This window comes from Camelus dromedarius, chromosome 6 (genome assembly GCF_036321535.1).
Source record: "Camelus dromedarius isolate mCamDro1 chromosome 6, mCamDro1.pat, whole genome shotgun sequence".
Lineage (NCBI taxonomy): Eukaryota > Metazoa > Chordata > Mammalia > Artiodactyla > Camelidae > Camelus > Camelus dromedarius.
Genome location: NC_087441.1, coordinates 7,902,759 through 7,925,974, shown reverse-complemented (window position 1 = coordinate 7,925,974; position 23,216 = coordinate 7,902,759). Strand labels below are relative to the sequence as shown.

Sequence of the window (23,216 nt, the reverse complement as noted above, 5' to 3'; positions counted from 1 at the left end):
TCCTCCCGCCATTGGGACTGAATGAATCTAGACCTTCCCCAGTGTCCTGCCTCTACCCCACTGGGGGAAAGGTGATTGAATTGCAGAGTCACCGCTCTCTGAGCACCTCCTTCACTTTCTGGCAAAATCACGGGCGACCAGAGAAGCCACCTGGGTCCTCCGTGTGGAGGTGTCCTCAGTGGGGGGCCTGGGCTGGGCGGGGCTGACTCTCCCAGACTAGAGAGCCACCCCTATGCTGTGGGCACCAAGCCTGGGGCCCCATCCTCTCCCACGCCTGCCTCAGTCCCTGGCACGGGTGGGCAGCTGGAATCTTTAACAACCTGGGTGGTGGAATCGGCGGGGCGCTTGGTTTTATTTATTTTTTCAGACTCAGATTGGGTCCAGGTTTTCTGAGGACCATCCTGTGGGAATGTGCCAGGGCCTTTGAGGCCCTCTGCTTCCTCGCCCAGCTCCTTCTGGTGGGCTGCACTGGCCGGGGTGGGCGGCCGCAGTGGCAGAGCTGGGGGTGGTGTGGGTGTGGGTGTGGGTGTGGGTGAAGAGTCACCATAAATGGAAGAAAGACCAGTCCTGCCACAGGAGTGTCCACTCTCCTGGGGCTCTCCCAGGCCTGCAGAGGCTTCCCAGGTGTTGAGGAGCAGGGGGAGGCTGGAAGGGGACATTTATGGACAGAGCTGAGGCAATGGGTGGAGCCCAGAAGATTCTGGGGGCCAGGAATCCTGCCTCTGAGCTCTGCCTCTTCCCACAGGCAGAGAAATACGAAGACAGCGTTCCTCCCAGTAATGGGGAACTTGCAGTCCGGGCCAAACTGGTCCTCCCGGCAGGGCCCAGAAAGCTCCAGGAGGCTCAAGAAGGTAGGTGGCCTCCAGGCCAGCAAACACTTGTCTTTCACTGTGTCACTGTCCCAAAGCCTGGAGCAGCAGGAGGGCTGAGATGTCAGGCAGTGTTTCCCAGCATTTCCTCTCTGCCGCCCACTGATCCCGCACTCCAGTAACTCTTCTCAAACCTTGCGAAGCCGAGCCTGGGAAGCGGGTTCTCTGGAACTCTGCCTGGAAAGGAAACCACTGACCAAAATCAGGCAAAGCCTGTGATGCCCACTTTACAGGCTCTTTGGACACCTGCCCTGAGGTTTTCCTCGCAGAGGGCAGGCTTACACAGTCTCCCTGGATTAAGTCCCACTGTGGCCCCACCCTTGAGGGCTGACCACCTGTGTTGGCAGTTTGGCTCCTTAGGAACCAAGAGTCTGTTATCTCCAGGTGAGGGTGCCTGCAAGGCTCCGAGTGACTAGTTCCCGGCCCCTGGGCCACGTGAGCAGCTGCAGATCAAGGTCCCCCAGGAACTTACAGGGTTCCTTGTAACTGACTAAATAACGTGGGGCATGTGAAGAAGATGAGGGTGGAGAGCGAAGACGGGAGAAGGAGCAATTCCATGATGTTACTCGTGATTCCCTATTTGACAGAAGAGGGAATTCTGCTGTCCAAGCTCACAGGGCCACCAGCAGACCAGCAGCAGGCCCTGTGATCATCACCAGTCTCCTAGAACAGAGGTCTTTTTCCAAACTCATCGGCTGTAACTGACTGAAACGCCTGCCTCCTCCTCTCCTTGGCTTCCCCATTACTCTTAGCAGCTTCCATTTCCCTAGGATTTTAGCAGCCCTTCCGTGCTGTCATGCTGACCGTCCAGCAGAACCTTCTTATCGTGGACGTGCTCCTCCTCTTACCTGCCCTCTTGGGACCTGAGGGCTGTAACACGTCCTCTGATTAAGCTGTCAGTTTTGGGGTGATGGCACTGTGTGCTAACGTGATGTAGAACTAGGGTGCACAGTAAATGCTGGCTTTCCTTCCAGAGATGGGAGATCAGTCATCACGTAACGGTCAGCTCTGTTTGGTGGTGCTGGGAGCCAAGAATTTACCTGTGCGGTCAGATGGGACCTTAAACTCATTTGTGAAGGGGTAGGTATTACATTTAATCAAGTATGATTTATTGATCACCCATTACACATATGGCACAGTCCCTGTATGGGACTGTGTGAGCCATTGTAAACTTGTCTTAGTTTAGCTTTCCTATGAAAATCAGACAGAACCCAAGTTAAAAGACTGGCTTCCAAGAATTCATGAGATTTGGGGCTGCTGAGGTTGGGACTACCACATTTTAAACTAACCCTCAATCTTATCAGCCCTTCTTTCATCAGTAAATCAGCATCTTCTGGCTGAAATGGAGCATGGGAAAAATCATGTGTTAAATAAATATTTCCTTAGCTTAACATCTCTTGGATTAAGAGTAAGATGGATGACTCTGCATTTCATTTTTATTCACTACAGGTGTAATGGTATCTCCAAAAGTAAAGTGAACACTTAATTACCATATAGAACTGCTAAATCCCGTCAGTGACATAATCGAAAAATGATGGCTTGGTCAGCCAGACAGAACTAAATTCTGTCCTGAACCCTGCCACTTACCTGTATGGCCTTGAGCAAGTGACTGAGGCTTTCTGAATTTATTTTCCTAAGAACAGGGTTAAATGAGATAACCTGTGAGCTGAGTCCTGGTCTCTGGGTAGCAGGTCTGATGAGCCTGGCTGTAACCTGGTGGTAGTCATACCAAGGAGGCAGATTAAGATGAGGGCCACGTGGCCTGGAATCCTAGAATCCCACTCTTAATACTCAGTGCAGAATTCTGCTCTTAGAGAAATTTGGAGCATCCTAGAGAGGGGTCATGTAGCCACATCTCAAGATTCCCATTCTTCCTGGCTGACAATTTTTGTTCTGTGGTGGCACTTATCTTAGCACTTACGGGCCTGCCGATGAGCCAGTCCTGATGGGGAGAGGCCGTGTGGAGGGCAGAGATTATAGGGTTTGAATCTGTTTCCTTGTGCAGCTGTCTCACTTTGCCAGACCAGCAAAGGCTGAGACTGAAGTCCCCTGTCCTGAAGAAGCAAGCCTGTCCCCAGTGGAAGCACTCCTTCGTTTTTAAAGGCATAACCCCTTCTCAGCTGAGGCAATCCAGCCTAGAGTTAACCGTCTGGGACCAGGCCACCTTCGGGGTGAACGACCGTCTGCTGGGAGGAGTCAGGCTTGGTTCCAGTAAGTCTGCTTATTGGGGCAAAGCAGCATGGTTGATCCTTAGTGACTGTTTCATGGGGATACCGTTAAAAGCACCTCAGTGTGGCCATGACAGCAGGTGACTTAACTGGCTTTGAAATTGTCTAACCCACCAGAGATGGAAAATTACTTAGTCCGGTTTTTACTTTACAACTAAGCGGTAATACAGCAAAGCATTTCAACTATTTAAATCAGATTTAGAGTTGCTAAAGAAACAAAAATTACAGGTCTCAAAACAGGCTGGGTACAGTATTTGCTTTTGTTTCTGGCATCAATCATAACAGGATTATTATTTTATTTTTTTAGCTGCTCTCAGCGTTCTTGAATTCAAAATTTGATTTCTCAGCTTCAGATTAGTAAGCATGCATTTGTATCTAGGATTATTTTCTTAAAGAATATCTTCTTAACCCAAACAAGTGGCAATTCAGAAAGTACTTCGTTAATAGAGGGCCAGAGGGCGATGCTTTTCAGTGTCACTCAGCAGGAGTGCTGCTGGCTTCTGGTGGGGGGCAGCAGGGCCCCCCAAACACTGGGACCAAACACCTGCATACATCCCTAGGGCCTCCAAGACCACTCAAGAGAAACAGGACTTACCACTAACTTACAGTGTTTTAAGAGGAACATTGTCCAGAGCACACCCCTCCCTCTAAGGAACTCCTTTCTGTGAACAAACCTGACCCTGGTCTGGGATGGCTTCCTGCCGGTCCACATGTTAAGACTGTCGACCCCCTTCTTGAGGAAAACAGCCCACCAAAGCTGTCCTCTCCTCACCTCCAAACTGAGGCCTCTCAGTCCGCGGAGGGGGCACGTGGGCACATTCTGTTCTCAGGTCTGGTTTTGTTGGGGTGGGGGGGCTCTCTCTTACTCGCGGTGCACATTTTAATACAGTCTTAAGTTGAGGTTCAAAGTTACTTTGTACTTTGCTGCTGGCCCTCATTTTTAAGAATCTGAGAGAAGGGACAGGGAGAGGTATGCTGACCCACTGTCACTCATCTGTCACTTCGCTCCCACCACAGAGGAGGGTCCAGCTGGCGGCGCCGACTCTTGCTCACCATCAAAGCTCCAATGGCAGAAAGTTCTTTCCAGCCCCAACCTGTGGACGGACATGACCCTCACGCTGCACTGAGGCCAAGGCCCCGGGTGCTGCGGGGTTGGCCCTCTGGAGTGTGAACACTCCGGCCTGCAGCTCCGTCCCGCAGCTGAGACGTTCTCCCAGATCCCTCTGTGTGTACTTAAGTTAAACAGAACCACTGCCATGTTACGTTAGGAAGTCTCAGGTAGGTTATCTGTGCTTTGAGAGACGTGGAAAATGACCAGCTCTCAATAAATGTTCAACAGTTACCTCGGTCTCCCTGTGCTTATTTGAGTGGAAATTACGGCCTTGTTAGGTGCGTTTCAAAGAGAAAAAAGGAAAACCTGGTGGATATTCGATTCCTCCCATTCTGTTGTGAAAACCATTTCTGGAGGTCAGCTAACCATGGAGGCGCTGGGGGACTCCTATTTCAGGCGGGAAAGCGCTAGGGTCCTCCCACGGGGCCCGCCAGCCCCACAAAGCATGCTGGCGCGCCTGCGCAGTCGAACGTGAAGACGCCCCCCCCCCCACCCCCCAAGCGACGCACGGAGACACCCACTGCTACGTCTTGCTTTGCCGATGGTTTATTTCCGAAATCTGTGCTGCAGGCTTCATCCACACAGGACGTCTTAACCGAAAAGGAAAAGGACTGAGCAGAGCTTAGGAGGTGCAGGAACAGAACCGGCCGCGGTGAGAGCTGGCGTCTGAAGGCTTTTCAAGGACGTGGGGAGACGTAAGGAGGGCAGGGCAGGCTTCCCCTGTGGAAGCACTGAGATGCTAACCAGGTCAGAAGGCCCTTCCCGGCTGGAGTCTGAATGAACAGAACAGCGAGGGTCTTTCTCCAATAAGCTCGGATAGAAAATTACAATGTGCATAATCAATTACATGCGCAAAGAACGCTGAAAGTAAACAAAAAGCCTTTTTTTCCAGATCTGATTACTGCAGTTGATCCATTTCACTACTGCCCGTCAACATGAGATCAAGTGTCATGGTTACATGATTTTTAATATGTAATTCTTTTTATTCTGTAAAAGGTAACAAAATATACAGAATGAAACGTTCCCTTTTTTAAACTAAAGTTACAAACCCTATTATCACTTACATATAAATATTATACTCTATAGCTGATCATTATTTAGGTGTCTAAGTCCAACAATGCAGCTCTAATGGTTAAGCAAAAAAAAAAAAAAAAAGGAAAAAAAGAAAAATTTATCCAAGCGTGGAGTATATCCTCCTGCACTGTTTATCCTGAATGATCACAGGATTTCGTCAACTGAAGGCCTGGAGGAAGGAAATAGTGCGTGCGTGTGTATGCGTGTAAGTGTATTTTAGACTCAACTTTCAAAATTTTCACCCTTCAAAAAGCAAATATACAAAGATGGATCCTTCATTGAAATCAAGAAGAAATCAATTTCAGCTAATTTCAAATATAGAAAAAGTATGGCACAGAATATAAGCCACGATGTGGTTTTAATTTTGCTGAATCTTGTATCACACATGCCAGCATGGAGTTATTCAGACTTAACAGGCATCTTTCCTTAATTGATTCAGTCCTGTTCCAAGCATAAAACAGGAAGTAATTTAATAATAATAATAAAAATCAGGCCTGTTTGGCACTATGATACAATTGGGAAAAATAAACCAGGGACACTTCCATTGGTCCCAGCCCCAGAACATTCCCACTGAAGTAACTACTCTTTATAAAGGACGTGGAGGACAAGGGATGTGGGTGCAGAGAACTACGAGTAGGCGCTGAAGGCAGCCTGCGGCCTCCCTCCGGAGCCGGCACGGCTGCGCCCCTCACATGGCCTCAAACTCGTCGATGCGCTGCTTGGTGTTGCCCTGCCGGATCTGCCGCAGCGTCTTGTACTTGTCCCGGCCTTGCCTCATGTTCTCGTTGTGGATGATGTCGTTGTGGGTCCGCTTGTTCTCGTCTCTGGCCTGGGACAGCTCATTGGTCAGCGTCTGCAACACAAAGCAGCGTCAGTCGGCTCGACACCTTGCACACACACAGCCCCTCCCTCCCAGGGCAAGGGTGCCGGGTGGGCCGGAGCCCCCAGGCCCGAGGAGGGGCGCCTGCTCGCCGCCCGCGCTCACCATCAGCTGCCGCTGCACGCGCTCGTTCTTCTCGGCTTCGGTGATCCGCTTCTCCTCGTTGCGGTCGTCCAGGATGCCCTCGCTGGACAGCTCGGCGCTGTAGCCGGTGTACTCCGTGCCCTCCTCCTGTGGGCTCTCCCGGACGTGGTAGCTCACGGGCTCGTACACAGGGGGCGGGGGGGGCGGGGGGGCAGACATCACCAGGTGCAGCTCCTCCTTGGTCTTCACCAGGTCATCCTGTGCTTCTTTGGCCTTTGAAAGCAGGTGAGAACAGGCAGGTGAGAACTTGGAACACACAACCACTTTCTTAAGAATCATCTGGTCTTTAAAAGAAGGCCCACTCTCCTTGCCAGGAGAAAGATTCTGTAGCCTGCCTCCCCCCACTGCCTTTCTCCTGGAGGCTGGATGCCGGTGCCCTGAAGCAGCCCAGAGCCGAGGGCTGGACTGCAGCTGCCCTGGCGCCCCTGTTCACGGTGGGAAAAATCCTCCTGGTCTGGGCCCACAGCACCAAGAAACTGTGATGCCAGGACTTGACATTTTCCTAAGTACTGTAACTTCATGTCTATAATCCTAGTATGGGCTCATTGTATATATTTTTGAAAAAAATTTATCAAAGAAACTCAAACCCTTGAGCCACCAAACGGCCCTATAACGTTCTGATGTTCGGTTTCTACCCTGTGTGGCCACTTTTTATCAAGCTCCTGTCTGCCTGCCAGGACCTGGCTCTCACACTTTCTTACCCAGCACCCATAATCCTTCCAGCAACTTCTCGGGGGTACACACACTCAATCCCACCCACCTCATCACCAACCTGACCCTAGAGATGAATTTAGCTTGACCTGCTTTGTAACCAGCTTCTCACTTAATACTCTGTTAACGATGAGCACTTTCTCTAAAAACCTAAGGACTGCAGTCTTTTGCACATAACTTGGGTTGGGGTATGTGTGCGGGGGTGAGGACAGGGGTGGGGTGGGGCCAGGTGTCCCAGAAGGGGCCACAGCAGATTGGAAATGTGGAAAAGGGCAGGCAGGAGGGTTGGGGAGGCGAGAGGAGCCTGGATGAGGTCTACACTCTGAACCTAACCCACAGCCCCCCTAGGACCACGCACTCCTGGTGGGAGTGAAGACTTGTGGAAGGAGATGGGCTCTCCGACTCCAGAGTGAATGTGGTTCTCAATATTATAGCTACAGTTTACTAAACCTCTGCGGGGTCCTTACAAGTCAGTGTATTACTCATCCCAATCTGTGACAAGGAAACCGAGACTCAGAGGTGAGGGCACCCACCCCGTCACACAAGAACCAGTGGCAGAGCCTGGACTCTCGCCAGGTCTGGGGACCCCCAGGGTCCAGGTCTTCCTGCCATGCCGTGCTACGGAGACCAACATTCCAGGGCAGCAGAAGGGCTTGTTTCGGGGGCTGTGGCTGAGGCTAGGGACCATCCACATAATCCGATTTAAAGCTAGATCCAGAGGGGCCTTCCCGGTGGGCAGAACAGCTCGGGGGCCCAGAGCACAGTGGGTGCAAACCAACAAGAGGCTCTTTGTTCCCCCGTTAATCCACTAGCATGCTTGCCAGTACGCGGGACAAGCCCCTTCCCGCGGGGATCTGTGTCTGAGAAGGGTGGCAGTATCCACTGTGCGACCGGGCAGCGTTGCAAAACGCTCCCAAGGACCTGCTCGCCTGGCCCAGGCTGCCTCACCCGGCACCCCGTACACTCACCCGGAGCTGCCACTCCTCCACCTCGTTCTCCTTGCGTCTCCGCGCCTCTTCCAGGAGGGCGATCTTGGCTGTGTACTCCGCGAGTTCCGTGGCCTGGCAAAGGAGTCAAAGCTGAAATTATTTCTGGAACGCTTTCAACAGTCCACTTGTGAATCAAGGGCCACGTGTTTTGGTAAATGTCCCCCCTGGCCAGCAGTGTGTGGGGCCGCCACGCCCCACCCTGGCGGCCCCCACCCACCGCACCGCCCCCTCTCCACCAGCCACTTTACACCCTCCCCCCTCAGGCAGGATAGACATTATCATAAAGCAGGTGTCGCTTTTCCGATCCCCAGAGGCAGCCTCTCCATAATTCAGCATCGTGAGGCCCAGGCAACTCCTACCAGCTGCTCCTGGCTCTTCATCTGATCTGCCGCCTGCCTCTCCAGCTCCTCCTTGGCTCGCAGCGCGGCCATGCGGTCGGCCTCCAGGCGCTCCGCCTCCTCCTGCGCTCGCTTCCTCTCCTCCTCCAGCCGCAGGGCTCTCTGGATCTGGTCCGAGAGCTCTAAAGAGAGCACAGAACCAGAGCTGCTCAAAGGGTCCAGCCAGGGACCCTGCAGTCTTGCCCTGAATTCCCACCCGGGGATCGGATGGGATCATGAACTGGAATCACACCAATGCTGCAAAGAAGTGGAGCCAGTTACAGGTTAATGCGGCCTCTTCTCCCAGTGACACTGAAGGGAACACTGGACGGCTGGTCCCCACTGTGTTTACACAACAACGTCCTTAGGAAGGTTAAACTGCTGCACAGAGCTGGTCAAGCTGCCCTCTCCCAGCCCGGGCCAGCTGCACACACGCCACTGTGCGCCTGGGTCTTAGCTTATGAGGTGGGGACAATACCAGGGCTCAGGTGCTCACTGGCAGTGTGACCTCAGGCAAAGCATTTTACCTTACTGAACCTTAACATCCTCATCAGGAACACGGGGATAATTCGGTCCTTCCCTCATAGGATTGAGGGGAAATTTTAAAAAGATAATGTATGCATTTGGCAAAGAACCAGCACAGGTGTTACTAAAGTTCAGAGTGATTTTCGAATCCAAATAACCATCCTATCATTCCTCTCCCGCAAGCCTCGACTTTGGGCATTGTGTTCAACTGAAGCGCTATTCCTGGGAGTTTCCTTCCCGGTCTCTTGTGTGCTGTCTGTCAGTCCCTCCCACCACAAACCGGCCCTTGTCTCCCACAGGCCCCGCCCACCTCTCTCCGCCTTCCGGGTTTTCTCCTCGTAGTCTTGCAGCCTGAGCATCAGTTCCTCCTTCTCACGCATCATCTGCTCTTTTTCTCTCTCAACCGTTTCTCTCCGTTTCTTCTCGGATTCCAACTGCTGCCTGTTTCGGGAAGGGAAGGGCCGCAAGGAGGCTCAGACTCTCCAACACAGCAGCCTGGCCATCCCAGCAGGTGGCCCAGGCTGGAAGCCAGCCCCTCACCAGCCCAGCACCTGAAGGGCGGCTGAGTTGTGGTCACTGGCTGTCTCCAGCGCCGAGACCAGGCTCTGGTCCGTCCACCCAGCAGAGGACACTGGTGACAGCACTGACCCCAGCTCTGCCACTGCCCAGCCCACAGCGAGGCAGCTCCGAGGGCCCAGCCGGGCCCTGCAGGCTGTGCTCCACCAGCCCTCCCGTGGGGATCAACACAGGCACCGATGGCCGGCCGGCTGGCCCGCCACCAGAGCCCAGGATAACGCCGCCCTGGCTCACCGCTCCAGCTGCTTCTGGTGCTTCTCCTCCCGGGCCTGGGCCTTCATCTGCTGCACCTCGATGGTGTCGGGCTTCCTGCGGCGCATGTACAGCTCGTGGTTCCCCATGCAGAGCTGCAGGATCCGCTTGTTGATTCGCAGGCGGGGAGCATAGAACACAAAGTCCTGAGAACAGAACGGGGCGGATTCTGACTCGGGAACGCCTTCCTTTGGCTTACTTCTTCCAAACCCAGCTTCCCCCGACTTCACCAAGTTCGAGGTCCCTTTTCTAAAAGGACAATCGTAGCAGAGAGTAGGGGGCCAGAAAGTGGCTTCAAGGGAAAGCCACTGACCATAAGTGACAAAAATGAGATGCTAAAACTAAGTTCTCGGCGCCGTGGGGTGCACGTCCTCCGGGACAAGCAGAGGGACAGCGTGCCCTGGGCACGTGGGTGGCTGTTCCTGTGCCCCGCCGCCCCGGGCGCATGCGCGCTGAAGACCTGCGGCTGGACCACCAAGCTCCTCCAAGCCCAACACCGCCGAGCGCCTGTGCAGTCCGACCTTCAGGCTAACATCCTTGTCTGTCCTCTCCAGCCCCACAGTCACTGCCCCCGATCCTTGCCTGGACAGCACAACTTATACTGGTGCTGCCCATCTCCTTGGCCTCAACCTTTGCCTCTCACCCTGCTACCAGCACGTCAGTCGTGTCACTGCCAGACCTTTGATGCTGGCCCACTGGCTCCAGGACCAGGTACTAATGTGAAGGCCTTCTGGCTCCCGCCCAGCCAACCCCTTGGTCCCCTGAACTGTGCTCTTTCATCCCTGTGAGCTCATCCTCAAACGGTGCCTCCTACTTAGAATGTCACATCCATCCAATCTCTTAACCCGAGGGCACAGCACTTCCATGAGGTGACGTTAGAGCCCACAGCACACCTTCTCTGTGGTTGGCTGTCACTCCTTCTGTGTGCCCCATGCTTGATGGCAATGTCATCCACGGTGTTGCTAGCATTTGACCCAGCTGACTTGTTCTGCTCTCTCCCCCACTAGAGGACCTGCTCCCTTGAGAGTAGGGCCATGTTCATTCATCTCTACATTCCCAGGACCAGACAGATGCTCAGTGTTCACTGGTGCCCAGAGAACACCTGCCAGGTGACTGGGACAGCTCATGCAGCACTGCCACAACTGACCCCATGACCTTGGGCAAGGCACTCTGTTGCTCTCAGCCCCGTATCTTCAGCTATACAGTTAATGTGCTTGTGAGGATTAAGTTGGAAAATGTTTATAAGGACTTAGAAAGGCATCTGGCATAATGAAAACTGACTCATACACAAAACTTCAGGCTGCTTTATGGAACCGCTAGTAGGGAGCCTTCTTAAGGAGGACCCAGTCGCAGCATCCAAGAGCTTTATGACTAGTGATGGCATGTGTCTGAGACATGGAGACACATGAGCTTGTTTCCTAGCTCCTGGCTGCTGTGTGATTAAACCATATTGCCCCTTCTGTCACCTGTGTTAGACTCTTGCTAAATGGTATTTAAAAAGGCTGACTGCTGGAACAGGGAAGGGGTGGCTGAAACAAAGGAACAGTGTTGCACGTCCCACAGCGACTCTGGAAACCTTCCGGAATGCACCAGGTGAGCTGGTCAACAGGAAGGACCTACTTAGTGTCTTGGCCTGTAGGTCTGTCCAGAAACACTGGGAGGGAGCAATGCCAAGCCCAGGATCCCACAGACTTCCTGGGTGGGGCTCCCCTTGGGGTTTCACATACTTGTTATTAAGTCATCAGGTTTCCCAGGGAGGTGTCTGCGGAGCTGGGAGAAACAGGTATTTTTATTACCCACCTATCTATCTCTTCTTACACGAGAGAACAATCTTTGCTCTGGCCACACAGGCGTACTACCCAAATAGGTCTTGACTGTGGTTCCTAAGTATTTGCAAAGAAACTCTAATCAACACTAATTCTTCTTCAGAAAAAAATGTCAGTTTAAAAAATCAAGGGACAAAACTGCAGCTACCACCACCCATGGCATCCAGTCTCTGGGAGATGGTAAGAGCGTCCATCCTACGAGCCCACGGCTTCGAGGGAGGAGGAATAAATTCCTTGTGCTTCCTTGGAAGGAGGCCAGTTTCTGACTTTAAGCAAAAAACAAAAACTAAAAACTAATATTTATTTAGAGATTTCTAAATCCAAGTCTCCAGTCCACACCCCCTGATGAGACCCGGGCAGGCCTTTCTAACTCTGGCAGAGAATTATATCCTAAAACTGCAACGAGGCATGAGGGAAGCTCGAGGAAAATGAATCCAAGTTCCCAAGGATACAGCAGAGAGAGGGGGGATCCCCTGGCCAGCCGTGCAGATGAACATCGGGAGCCCCTGGGGCTCCATGTGCCCCGATCCCGGGCTCCCTCAGGACAGGACGGAGAGGGCCAGCCAGTCAGGAAGTTTCCAATTCTTCAACACTTCCAAAGCTCTTAAATAGTTTGCGGCCCGAGCCTCTGCCTTTTTCATGAGGCCGTAGGAACAGAAGGCCCTTTCTGCAGGGGAGACAGCCCCACTCAGGGCCACCCTTTGAACACTGAAGATGCGGAGCTCCCATCACAAGAGTCAGAATGTGGCCCCAAAGTGCCTATCCACGCCAGCCGGAGGGAGGAGAGATGGGCTCTGCTGAGGGAGATGCCTTGCCTGTGAGTCAGTGTGACCTTTGGGCTTTCCTTTTCTATCTTCTAAGTACAAGTTTAAACTTGGAAATTTCATTTCCTACTGCCCAGGGAGCAAAGCCTGAGTCTGGGCATCACGGCTGAGAAGCGGGAGGTGGGGGGCAGGCAGAGCAGCCCTTGGGGATGTGGGGGCCCCAAGGGCTTGTTCTCACTGCACACGCCACCCTGGAATCATGCCAGACACGCCGCGTGCACCCACAAATATTTCTCTCCCTTTCTTCCCCTTTAAGTGACAGCTTCAGGTAAAACCAGTATGTAGTCAAAGTACACTTGGCTAATTCAACCAGATGCATTCTAATTGCCTTTGCTTGGGATTTTATGATTATAAAATATTCTTCAGCTTTTCCAAAGCTCAACTTTAACCAAATTTGAAAAAAACCACACAACTTAATTCTTAAACAGTCTCCCCAGAATTCTCGCCCCATCAGTCAAATTTCTAAAGAAATGTTTTGAACAATCAGTAACATCACAGGGCTGTAGCCTACCCAAGACTGCAGGACTGTCTTGCTCTCCTAACTGCCCCAGTCTCACTGCCCACGTAACATGGGTACACTATGACCCTCGGTTCGTGGTGCTGCATGTTAATGTGACTTGTTACTACGGAGCTTGAAGAGTCTGTATTAACTGCTGTTTACCTTAAACAAGCAGGAGTTGAGTCTGCCGACAGCAGGAAATGCTTTCAACAAAGGTAATACTTTTACAGTGTCTAGGCCTCTAGTTTTCCCTCTGGAGGGACGAATGCCCACGTGGGAGGAGCAGCTTGACAGTAATGCCACACGCTGTCCCCTGAGCATTAACCGTCACCAAGAGGACCCTGAGCCCAGGAGGGCTCCCAGACATCCACGGCCCGGACCGCAGGCCATGTTTGCCTCTGTAAGCCTAACACTGTAACTGAGGAACACGACTTACACAAGATACAAAAGTCCTTTCTGAACTATAATTTTGGTAATATTCAGAATAGGCTCTAAGAAGGACAAGAGAATTTCTTCAAGTGGCAGTTTTTTAAAGAACAGATTTCCAATTAGAAAACAAACTCCTCACCCATTCGGCCACACTACAGTACGTGTGTGTGTCTTACACCTTCCGAGCAAACACAGCGGAAAGTTTCAGTAACTCCCATCACTCACTGGTCTTTGCAGCTATTAGCAAATAATCAGTATCCTTCAAATTCTCAGATAGGAAGTCCTCCCAGGATGATGCCCAGCAGGCTCACCTCTGTGAGGGCCGTTTCCCACATAAGCACCACATTGAAGATGCCCACATGGAACCCACCTGGGGGCAAAAGGCACTTAGAGAAGCAAAGCACAGTCTGTGCGAGGAGGTGAGGTGGCCTGCGGGGCCAGCAAGGCTCTGTCTGGGTGCCAAGTCTGATGTTTCCCAGTGTGGGTCAGTCGCAAAGACCGTTGCCAAGTCCAACCCTGGCCCTGAGGCTTGGCAGTGGTGGTGCGTGCTGCAGCAGGCACCTGAGCGATGCTGCTGGGAGCCCCCACACCCTCAGCATGCCGCCTGGTTTTCCGCGTGAACGTGAACATTTCCCAAGCCCAGAAATGCAACATTTTGTGAAATGCTTATCATTTGGCAAAGGTCAGTGACTTAGAATTGCCCTTTTCTTCATAAGAAGTGAAGACCATTTGAAAACTTAGGTGACAAGTTAGGCGAGCATCTGACAGACACCTGGGCTCCACCACAATGTCCCGCTGCAGTTGTCAGTGGCACGGCCCAAGGGGCCTTGACCCTCAGTGTAACCTACTGGCAACCTTTCCCCCCAACATTTAAATCATCTTGAGTTATCACCGGCTCCTTGTCCCACAGACAGAAATCTGTTATCCTGGGAATGCATTTGCTGCAAGAATGGAAAACAGTAACCACTACACAGAATCCCCACATGAACTTACAGGCGCCTTCTTGTCGATGGGCTTAATGACAAACTTTTTGTCATTGAAAGAGATGTTCCTGATTTCACTCCACGGGAAGCCAATCTTTGGGGTCAACCTAAGGTTAAAAAAAAAAAGTGGCATAGATGTGTACTTGGATTGGCTACGAGTTTATGAATCTATTCTTAAATTATTTTAGTTCAATTTAAAACAGTATAAAGCTGGCCCAAGAAGCATAATATATAATACACATCATTCGCTAATAGTTGCTACCTGTGCTAGGTTAGGTTAGGTGGCTGTAAGGGCCAGGCCCTAGGAGACCTTGATACGCTCCCACTTACATCAGTCTTTCTCCGTTTCGGGCATCTCACTGTGTCCTGTCATCCCAGCTTGCGATCTTGAGGTCAACTTTGATTCCTAACCACGCACATCCTTTCATCCTTTGTTGGGAATACCTCTCACAGCCATGTTTTGCAGTTCATTCTGACATCACCACCCTAATTCCCCCTCTCACATGCCAGCAGCCTAACCAAGTTCTTTTTACCAGAACCCCACTTCCAGTCTGTTTAATTAACGTCCCTTTTAGTCAATTCATTCTCCGCTTCATAAATGTGAACACTCCCCCCACCCCCAGTTTCTACAAGATAAAATCCACGGTCCTTAACTTAGCATCCAAGAGCCTTCTAACTTAGCCCTTGCTGCCTGCATCAGCCCACCCTTTCAACACGGGGTTTCACTGTCGCACTTAACCCGGGAGGGCCTCCTCCCCACTCTCTGGACCTGCACCATCCGGCCAGCTCACCCTGCCTCTTCCAACTGCCTTTCTCCTCTCCACCTGCAGTTCCTTATGCTACACAAATTATTCTCTTCATGTTATTTACATCATTGCATTACTATTTAGCTCTCTGAAAACCATGCAGGTAAGCGTTCTGATGGCAAAGATCACATCTTACGTCTCCTATACATGCTATATTTACTAAGGGAAAAGGAAAAGGGTTTGGTATGGTTCAAGTCCAAAGTTTCCTTGTTGATTCTCTCTGGATGATCAATTCATTGCTGAAAGTGGGGTGTTAAAGTCCCCCACTAGTATTGTACTGTTGTCTGTTTCTTCCTTCAAAAAACCTATTCGGATGTTTACATGGTTTCACAGTATCTCTCCTAAACACACATCAGTTCTGAAGGGGAAGATAGTAACTTCACAGAGAAGCTTAGCAGGTGCCACCTGGACCTGTGATCAAAGTTAACACCACCAGAAATAAGATACTCTGATATCACGTGCCACCTGGAAGGGCAGGACAGCACGTCTGTGGGATTATTGCCAAAAGTGCAAACTTCGAATCTTATCATGGGAAAATATCAGGCAGATCCAAGTTGAGGGATTTTTCTCAAGAGTCAATGGCCAGAACTCTTCACAAGCATCAAGGTCGTGGCAGACAGACCGTGGGACTGTCCGAGATGGGAGACTGGGGAGGTGTGGCAACGAGCTGTAGGTAGGATTCCAGGTGAATTCTGGGGCAGAAAAGGGACCTGAGTGGACAACTGATTAAAAAGGGACTACAGTCTAGAGATTGTTATTAGTATCATATCAAGGTTAGCGTCCTGTTTTGATACTTGGATTGTAAGCACATGGGAATTCTCTGTACTTTCTATTTTTGGAAACTTTTTCAAGTCTTAAATGATTTCAAAATGAAAAAAATGGTTAAAAAATTTAAATTCAAAACATGCAGCTGAGGGTGAAAATAATGTTCTACATCTTGATAGAAATTTGGATTTTACAGACATACTTGTCTAAAGTCAACAAATAAATACTCAAGAATTGTGCATTTCATTGTATTTAAATTTTACATCAAAAGAAAAACAAAATATCTGAGCTCTAGTAAATAATATGCATTTTGGGGAAAGTATACAATTGCCTGCAATTTACTTCGAAATGTGTCTAAAAGGGCGGGGGAGGGGCGGGGGTGGGACAGAGTACAGTGACATGTGGACGAGGAGAGACAGGCTAATGGTTGTAGGTACGTGGGATTCACTGTGAAAATCCTTTCCATTTTGAAGTTTTTTGAAAATTTTCCTTGAAAGAGTTTAGAAGGGTCTGGGGTGGGGGGATGGGCTAGACAGCATGATGTGCTCACAGACGGGGAAGGGCCCAGTCACCTCCCTGAGTGACAACCGCAAAAGCTCTGGCCACGCTCTCACGAAGGAAGGAAAGACGGTTACCAGGCCTTGCCCTTCCGCTTTCAGGAGGGGCCGACCCCGGGGTCCTCCCGCATCTCCGCAGGGCAGGCCCATCAGAAAACTCTGCCCGCGCCCCTTCTCTGCCTCAGGAGGGGCCCCGGCCACACTTAAAGGACACGGTGGCTTCTCCTTCTCCTCGGGCCCTCCCACCACATGTCTAACACGTGTCCAAACTCTCTTCTCTGCCGATCTGGGGTGGGCTTCTAACTGGAGCCCCTGCAGTAGCACATTTCCGTAAGAAACTAAGTTATTCAAAGAATCCTGTCTATTCTATGTTCAAGGTAGGGCACCAAAAACCGGAAAGGAGAGGATGGCCTGACAAGCGTGAGTCCGACATACTCGGTAAAACAAAACTCAAAACAAATCAAGAGAATGGCTTTTTGCTCTCCTCTGTGATGCAGGCAGGCCACCAACGATAAGGCACAAAAACGTAACACCACCTCCTACCCCCTCAAAAAAAAGAAATCTGCCGTGAGCATAATTTTAGAAACTGGAAAAAATGATGCATTTAAATGGTTGAAACATTTCTAATGCTAATAAAACAGAAATGTACATCAGAATATGTGATCTACAACCTTGGTGAAGAACTTATAGGAAAAGACACCTGGCCCTTGTTTCAGCCCCGCCTTGCCTACGGTCCTTTCCAGCATCTTCCCTGCTAGAGTCCTGGGCCCGTGGCACATCCAGAAACGCACACCTACAGCAGGACTAGAGAAGGGAGCCCTCGGAGGGAAGAGAGCTACGTGGGACTGGAGAACTTGGGGCAGGATCAGGCCCCTCTCATTTTTGTTGTTTGTGGTCTCAGGATGCCAAGCAGAGTCACAACCCAGCTAAATCTCTGTTCCCCAGCTAATAACGGCCTGCAGGGAAGGGTCTGCCCAATGCCTCCCTCTCGTTTGCTCCTCTGTAAGGGATGTAAAAGTTTACAGAAAGGAAGACAGTTGCTTCCAGTCCTATGTGCTCCCATGTAATCGTCATGTATACAATGAAAAAGGGATCCCAAGAGACTTTCCCAATCAGACCATATTTAATACTAAAAAGAGTAAGTATTTTAGTAAAATAAAAGTATCTGTTTATCTGCAGGGTGCAGGAAGTGTCTTATCACCCAGTACACACACGACACAGCAGGTTTCTCCCTTGAATAGTGCTCCACGTGCGTGTGGTTCTCCACTGTCAGCTCCACTGCTAGGGGTCACCATTCAACACCTAACACAGTTAAAGGATGCCACAGTTTTTCTCAGACCTGAGTCACAATCTCTTGCTCATCCCGGTGACTGAGTTGTCAGTATTTGTTTGAAAGGAGAAGAATTTGAGCTACTGATTGACTGAATGTCTGGGCAGGTGTCTGGCCTGCAGGCGAGGGAGGAGACCCCTTTCAGAGGCCTGCCTGTTCACTGCTGACCTAGGGGACGGAGAAGGAGCCGAGGGAGGACCAAAGGAGCCCTGGGAGGGAACGTGCATTTACGTGGGTTGGGGACGGTTACAGGCTGATATCACCAAGTTTGGGCCTCTGGCTGTATCCTGCAGCTTGAAAAACCTGTTTGGACAGCCCGGCCATGGCTATGTTACAAAATCTGCTCATTCAAGAAATGAATTCAAAGACAGAGGCGGTTCCCACATATAATCCCACGAGGCCACCGCGTTCCCTGACTTTGTGTGCTGCTCCCCGTGCGGCCCTGCAGACCAGCCACCATCCTCCAGGTTGGGGGCCTCCAGAAGGCCTCTTACCCAGTCTGTTCCTGTTTGTCTATAGCACTGGACCCTGCACACGTGGGGAAGAAGCAAACTGAGAGTCCTCGGTCACTCACTTCCGGGTTCTCGGCAGACTGCCTGGCACCCTCTGATAAGCACACCGTGTCCTACATGCGACCAGACTCGGCACTGACTGCACCGTGCCTTCCAGTAGACTCTCCGCCAACCACTCCAGGCACTTGGAGGGGCTGGGAACAGCTGACACAGGTCCCTGCCCTGCCCACGTGAAATGTACCTGTACTTTGGGTGCTGGCAAGAACGCAAGTGGCGGGGATTATAGGTGAATTCTTTGTATGAGATCATCTGTCTAAAGCAATGCCACGCCCCTCATGAATGCCAGCAAGGGGGTGGGGGAATCTGGGGTGCAGGGGAGCTGAGAGCACTAACGTCTCAGAAAGATGGGCGAGGCACAGGTAAGAGATGCAGGAGAGAAGCACTCCGAGGAACCAGGAACCACCAGGGAAAACCTGCCCCCGCCAATCAAAATGACGTGTGTATCTAGCTCCTTGACAGAAAAAAGGCATCTGTGCAGTGTTGGTAACTGCAGGGATGGGCAAAGGAAGCCAATGGGAGGCCGGCTTGCTTGCTCTCACCCCGCCTGCTTTATCCTGCTGGAGATCCCCCACCAGACAAGCATAACTAGTGTGAGGCAATTAGATGCCTCCCACAGGTTCAGAGGATTTAGCTCAACTATCTGTACATAAAGGCTATTGTTTACAGAATCTTAAGGTCTCTGAAGCACCATAAATACTCCCGGTCGGATTAACACAAACCTCAAGCTGCCCAGCACTGCCAGGCTGCCTGGGTGGTCGCCACGGGTGTGCTGGTACCAACCGGGGGCTGGTGGAGGCCCCAGGGGAAGGGGAGGGGGATGCCTTCCTGCACGTCTGCTTTCTTTTCACAAGCCCCAGAGTCTGTGAGGTCACGGACCCTTGAGGTCCTTGTACTGGGCCCCTCCACACGTGCTAATAAAAGGCTGAGAAATAACAGGAGAGAAATAACACACACCTCTGAACCAACCTCCAGCATAGTTCCAAAGCCCTGAAGAGTCACATGCTAGGCCAATTGCTAGAGAAATACTTCAAAAGTAACCCATATGCATAATTGCCATTGTTCCCAGGCCCGATACCCCACCAACTAAAGATAATAGAAAGTTCAACTCACTTATCATCTTTCTCATAAATATTTAGTCCAAGGGCATCAACTCCAAGCCAAAGGTCTGTTCCTTTCTTATTTTTTATCTCAAAATAGTTGATTCCATACATTTCCAGGTCCTGGGCAATCTTCAGATACTCCAACATAGCACTGTCTCTGGTTGGGGAGAGTAAACACCGGAGTAACCATCAGCATGCGCCACACCCTCAACAGGTGAGCCGCCACCGGTACCCGAAACGTTAAGACAGCCCCGCAGGACCGGCTGACAGCACGTGCCTCAGTCACTGTCCCTCTGCCAGCCGTCCACGCCTGTGCCCAGTGGGCCCCCAGCTGTCCTGGACACGGGCCACAGACGTACCTCACACGTTAGTAGAGAAGTGAACTGACTCACGCTGGTTCCTCTGGACACAGAGGATTTCCCCTGTCAGCTTCAACGCTGGGGATGACCCTTCTCTCTGGCCTCCATGGTGCTTCGGGGAGTCCACCCTCTGCCTCCCCAGGGGCCACTGCTCAGGCTTTGGGTTATTTCCCTCCACAGAATATGCTTGGGTCAGACAGGAAATTCTAAGGAATTAAAAGTGTCTGAGGCCCAAACTGCAAATGAACTTTCAAGGCAGGGACGTCACACAGAGCTGCTGCCAGTCCCCAGATGAGGATGCTAGGAAGAGCATCCAGCCACGTCTTAGACTGAACACCACCTGTCCTATCGGACCCCCTCCACGCCTCACTGGTGCCTCTTTAATAGCAAGTGTTTCTCACTTGGGATCTGTCTTTTTACATTTTACACCTTATGAAGACAACCACTGTATGGTCAGTGAAGTCGGCAACTCTGTGACAGGGTAAAGAAAATAACTGAGGCTTGTGGCCAACGGTCCTGCGGCCCCGGCTGAAATGAAGAGTTCTAGACGAGACTTTCTCTCCTCTGAAGTGAGGGGAGAAGGCTTTAGGGCCTAAAGGCATGAACTCAACAGCTTCTGACCGTGGGGAGGAACACTTGGCTTTATTTAGGAAGAAACCTCACTTGCAGCTCGTTACCTCCTTGCCCTGCCAGGCCTGGGCCCGGGGTCACCTGGAGGACCCTCACTGGAGTCACCCACAAAGAAGACAGGTCGGCAAGGCGGAGCCGCCCAGCCCGGCACTCACTTGAGCATCCCGCGGTGCTCGGCGTGCCACACCTGGATGCGGTCCTCCCACTGGTCCCTGGTGAGCTTGTGCTGGTCCATGACTCTGGATTGCAAAGAAGAGGGCACAGCGTCATCACCACAAAGGGCTGTGAGAGGCGCGCGGTGGCCACTGCCCACCCTCACGCAAACCTTGGCCTTTCTTTCAAATAAAGTCACCGAGAATATGTGGCAGTTCTATTTATGACCATTAACATCCTGGAAGATTCAGAACCTGGAACAAACCCAAAACCCAGTCTTGCTAGAAAAACTTTAAGAAGGTATTTTATTTTATGCGGCCTCTTCCTCTAAAGGGGGTGATTTATGTGACCACCAGTAAATAAACAGAGCTACTGGGGCCGATTCACCCCACACCAGAGAGAGCTAACAGGTCCGATTCGTCACGGTGTCCTCAGCTCCGGTGAGGGAGGCCCCCTTCCCTGCTGAGTTTCTCTACTGCAGACCCGTCAGGTGGTCAGTAGGGCCCCGGGGAAGCGCTGGGCCCCAGGGAGCATGCACCCTCCACGAAGTCCCCAAGCCCCCAGACCCGGCTTGCGCACCTCTGGGGGATCAGCCGCTCGTTGCTGAGGTACCCGGCCTTGTGCAGCTCCTTGTTGTAGTCTCCGAACTTGGCCTGCACGGCGTAGGAGCCCAGCAGCACGGCCGTCTCGGGCGGGCAGTAGATCTCGTCGCTCAGAATCCCCTCCTTCACTTGCAGGAAGAAGAGCTTCTGCGTGATGTCCTGGATGAGCTCCTCAGACACGTCTTCTGGGTAGAACTTGGCCCGGAACTTGAACAGGAGAGGATTCTCCTTTCTGAGCTCCTGGGCCGACACCTGGACAGCAAAAGCCAAGCTCTCACTGCAAGTTCGCCAAAGACCTGCCTTCCTGGCACAAGTTCTTAACAACTCACTCAGAAGATTCTTTCAGGCCGGTTTTCAGAAGATAATCTTTATTCTGAAAGTCACTTTTTTAACACGGAAGCCAGAAGAGGCCAGTTGGAGGCCTGCCACACTCTCATGCTTTGCTGGAATCTGGCCACGGCCAGTCAGTGACCCGCCAGGACACCAGCCCCAGCCCTGGTCTTCCGGGGGCGATGCTATCAATTTCAGGTTGTGACCCATGAACCAGGCATCTTATCCACTCGGCCAGTCTAGCCCTGGACCAGGGACTCACTCTCTGTACCTCCTCTCTCTCCTCGCCTCTTTCCTGATGTGCATAGTAACGTGGGAGGAAAGGGGGGGTTTGGGAAAAAGGACATTTTTCAAATTGTTTGGCAAAAACACATTTAGCTTATTGCTTTTCTTTATAATTGTGAATGGAATTATCCAGTCTTTAGAGTTGGAGAAGAATTTATCACAGGTTCAAACAAAGCAGTAACAGGTTCTCACCAAACAGTGGATGATTCATGGTTTATAAGATTAACAATCTCATTGGGAAAAAAAAACAACTAAGGTCAACTGAAAGCTAAGCAAGTAAGCATCATACGCTCCAGTTCAGGAGCAGTGAAGAGAAATACGGGGATCTAATTTCCAACCACTATCCCCACTTACTAGAAACCTGCAATCTTTCTGTCTATAAAAACTTCTACACAAATACAAAGGAACAAAAAACAAAAGAGTTTCAATGTCAACAAAGGGGACCAGACCCAATTAATAGCCTGTAAATAGTTAACTCTGACTTACCTTTTTATCAAGTTTCAACCAGGTAGGAAATCCTTTATTATCCACATACTGGAGGCCAAAGTACCACACTTCCCGAAGGCCGATAGTCTTAACCACCTGTTGAAAGAGACAGAGGGGCCCAAACAGTCACGAGGGGCCCTCCGGATGGGCAGTGGCTCCGAGGCCACTGTCACGTGGTGCAGCAGAGCTGCCAAGAGCCGGGCGCCGGCTCAGTCATGCTGGGCAGGCTCCCCACACCGTCTGTTACTAACAGAGGCTATCACCCCAAAGCCACAGACCATTTATTTTTAATATAACCTTGAGCAGACTCAGCGTTAACTTGCAATCTTATGCTATCTCACTCCTTCTCCTCTGTGTTCCATTATTTCCTGAGTAAAGGCAGCCAAGGGGTCACAGTGAGCACACAGAGAACAGGGCGTGACCCAGATGCACCAGCGTGTGTCACAGCCGTGAAGGTCACCTGTCAGAGTGCCCACGTGAAAAGGGGGCTGAAAGTTACCACTGTGAAGCAAAGGGGCGCGTGGGCCTCCTCTGGCTGCCCGTCTCTGCTCCTCAGGCAGCTGGCCCGGGACTCTGTTCAGCTAGGACCAGGGACCCAGCAGCCCCTGCAAAGGCAGGAGGCAGAGGGCCGGAAAGCCCCAGGGAAGGGGGCAGCACCCAGCTGCACACATGCCAGGGTGACCAGCATTCTTTCAACCTCCAGAAATCTGAAATTCTCATACAGGAAAGTAGAATTCAACCCTAGGTCATAGCAAGAAATTTCACATTTTAAAATTCTCTACAGTACTAGGAAAAAAGTTCCTGTGGTCCTTTAGAGAGAGAGCCCCTGGCTGGTTATTCTTGTGTCTTGAAGCAGAAAAGCAACTTGCTGTGGACACTTGTTGAATATTGTCAAATATGAGTCCCAGGACTTTGCTGTACAGTTTTAAATTCCATGACATATA

At 51.2% G+C, this 23,216-nt stretch overlaps 2 protein-coding genes across 13 annotated transcripts in view; one reads left to right on the top strand and one right to left on the bottom strand.

Moving 5' to 3' along the window:
* The window catches only part of SYTL3 (synaptotagmin like 3), a 78,052-nt gene extending 73,613 nt beyond the window's left edge, over positions 1–4,439 (top strand). For 9 of the 10 annotated variants that reach the window (XM_010996650.3, XM_064486518.1, XM_031456618.2 and 6 more), the window contains 4 exons: positions 746–851; positions 1,844–1,949; positions 2,875–3,080; positions 4,115–4,439. In XM_010996650.3, the coding sequence (XP_010994952.2) occupies positions 746–851; positions 1,844–1,949; positions 2,875–3,080; positions 4,115–4,224 (528 nt within the window). In that variant the 3' untranslated portion in view covers positions 4,225–4,439. The remainder of the gene's footprint in view (positions 1–745; positions 852–1,843; positions 1,950–2,874; positions 3,081–4,114) is intronic. The other variant, XM_064486519.1, reaches the window with a different exon arrangement.
* A 299-nt stretch (positions 4,440–4,738) lies between these two features.
* The window catches only part of EZR (ezrin), a 46,565-nt gene continuing 28,087 nt past the window's right edge, over positions 4,739–23,216 (bottom strand). For 2 of the 3 annotated variants that reach the window (XM_031456622.2, XM_064486512.1), the window contains 11 exons: positions 22,273–22,368; positions 21,149–21,423; positions 20,572–20,655; positions 19,438–19,584; positions 14,308–14,404; positions 9,719–9,882; positions 9,219–9,349; positions 8,366–8,526; positions 7,986–8,078; positions 6,268–6,519; positions 4,739–6,135 (listed from right to left, as the gene is read on the bottom strand). In XM_031456622.2, the coding sequence (XP_031312482.1) occupies positions 5,971–6,135; positions 6,268–6,519; positions 7,986–8,078; positions 8,366–8,526; positions 9,219–9,349; positions 9,719–9,882; positions 14,308–14,404; positions 19,438–19,584; positions 20,572–20,655; positions 21,149–21,423; positions 22,273–22,368 (1,665 nt within the window). In that variant the 3' untranslated portion in view covers positions 4,739–5,970. The remainder of the gene's footprint in view (positions 6,136–6,267; positions 6,520–7,985; positions 8,079–8,365; positions 8,527–9,218; positions 9,350–9,718; positions 9,883–14,307; positions 14,405–19,437; positions 19,585–20,571; positions 20,656–21,148; positions 21,424–22,272; positions 22,369–23,216) is intronic. The other variant, XM_031456624.2, reaches the window with a different exon arrangement.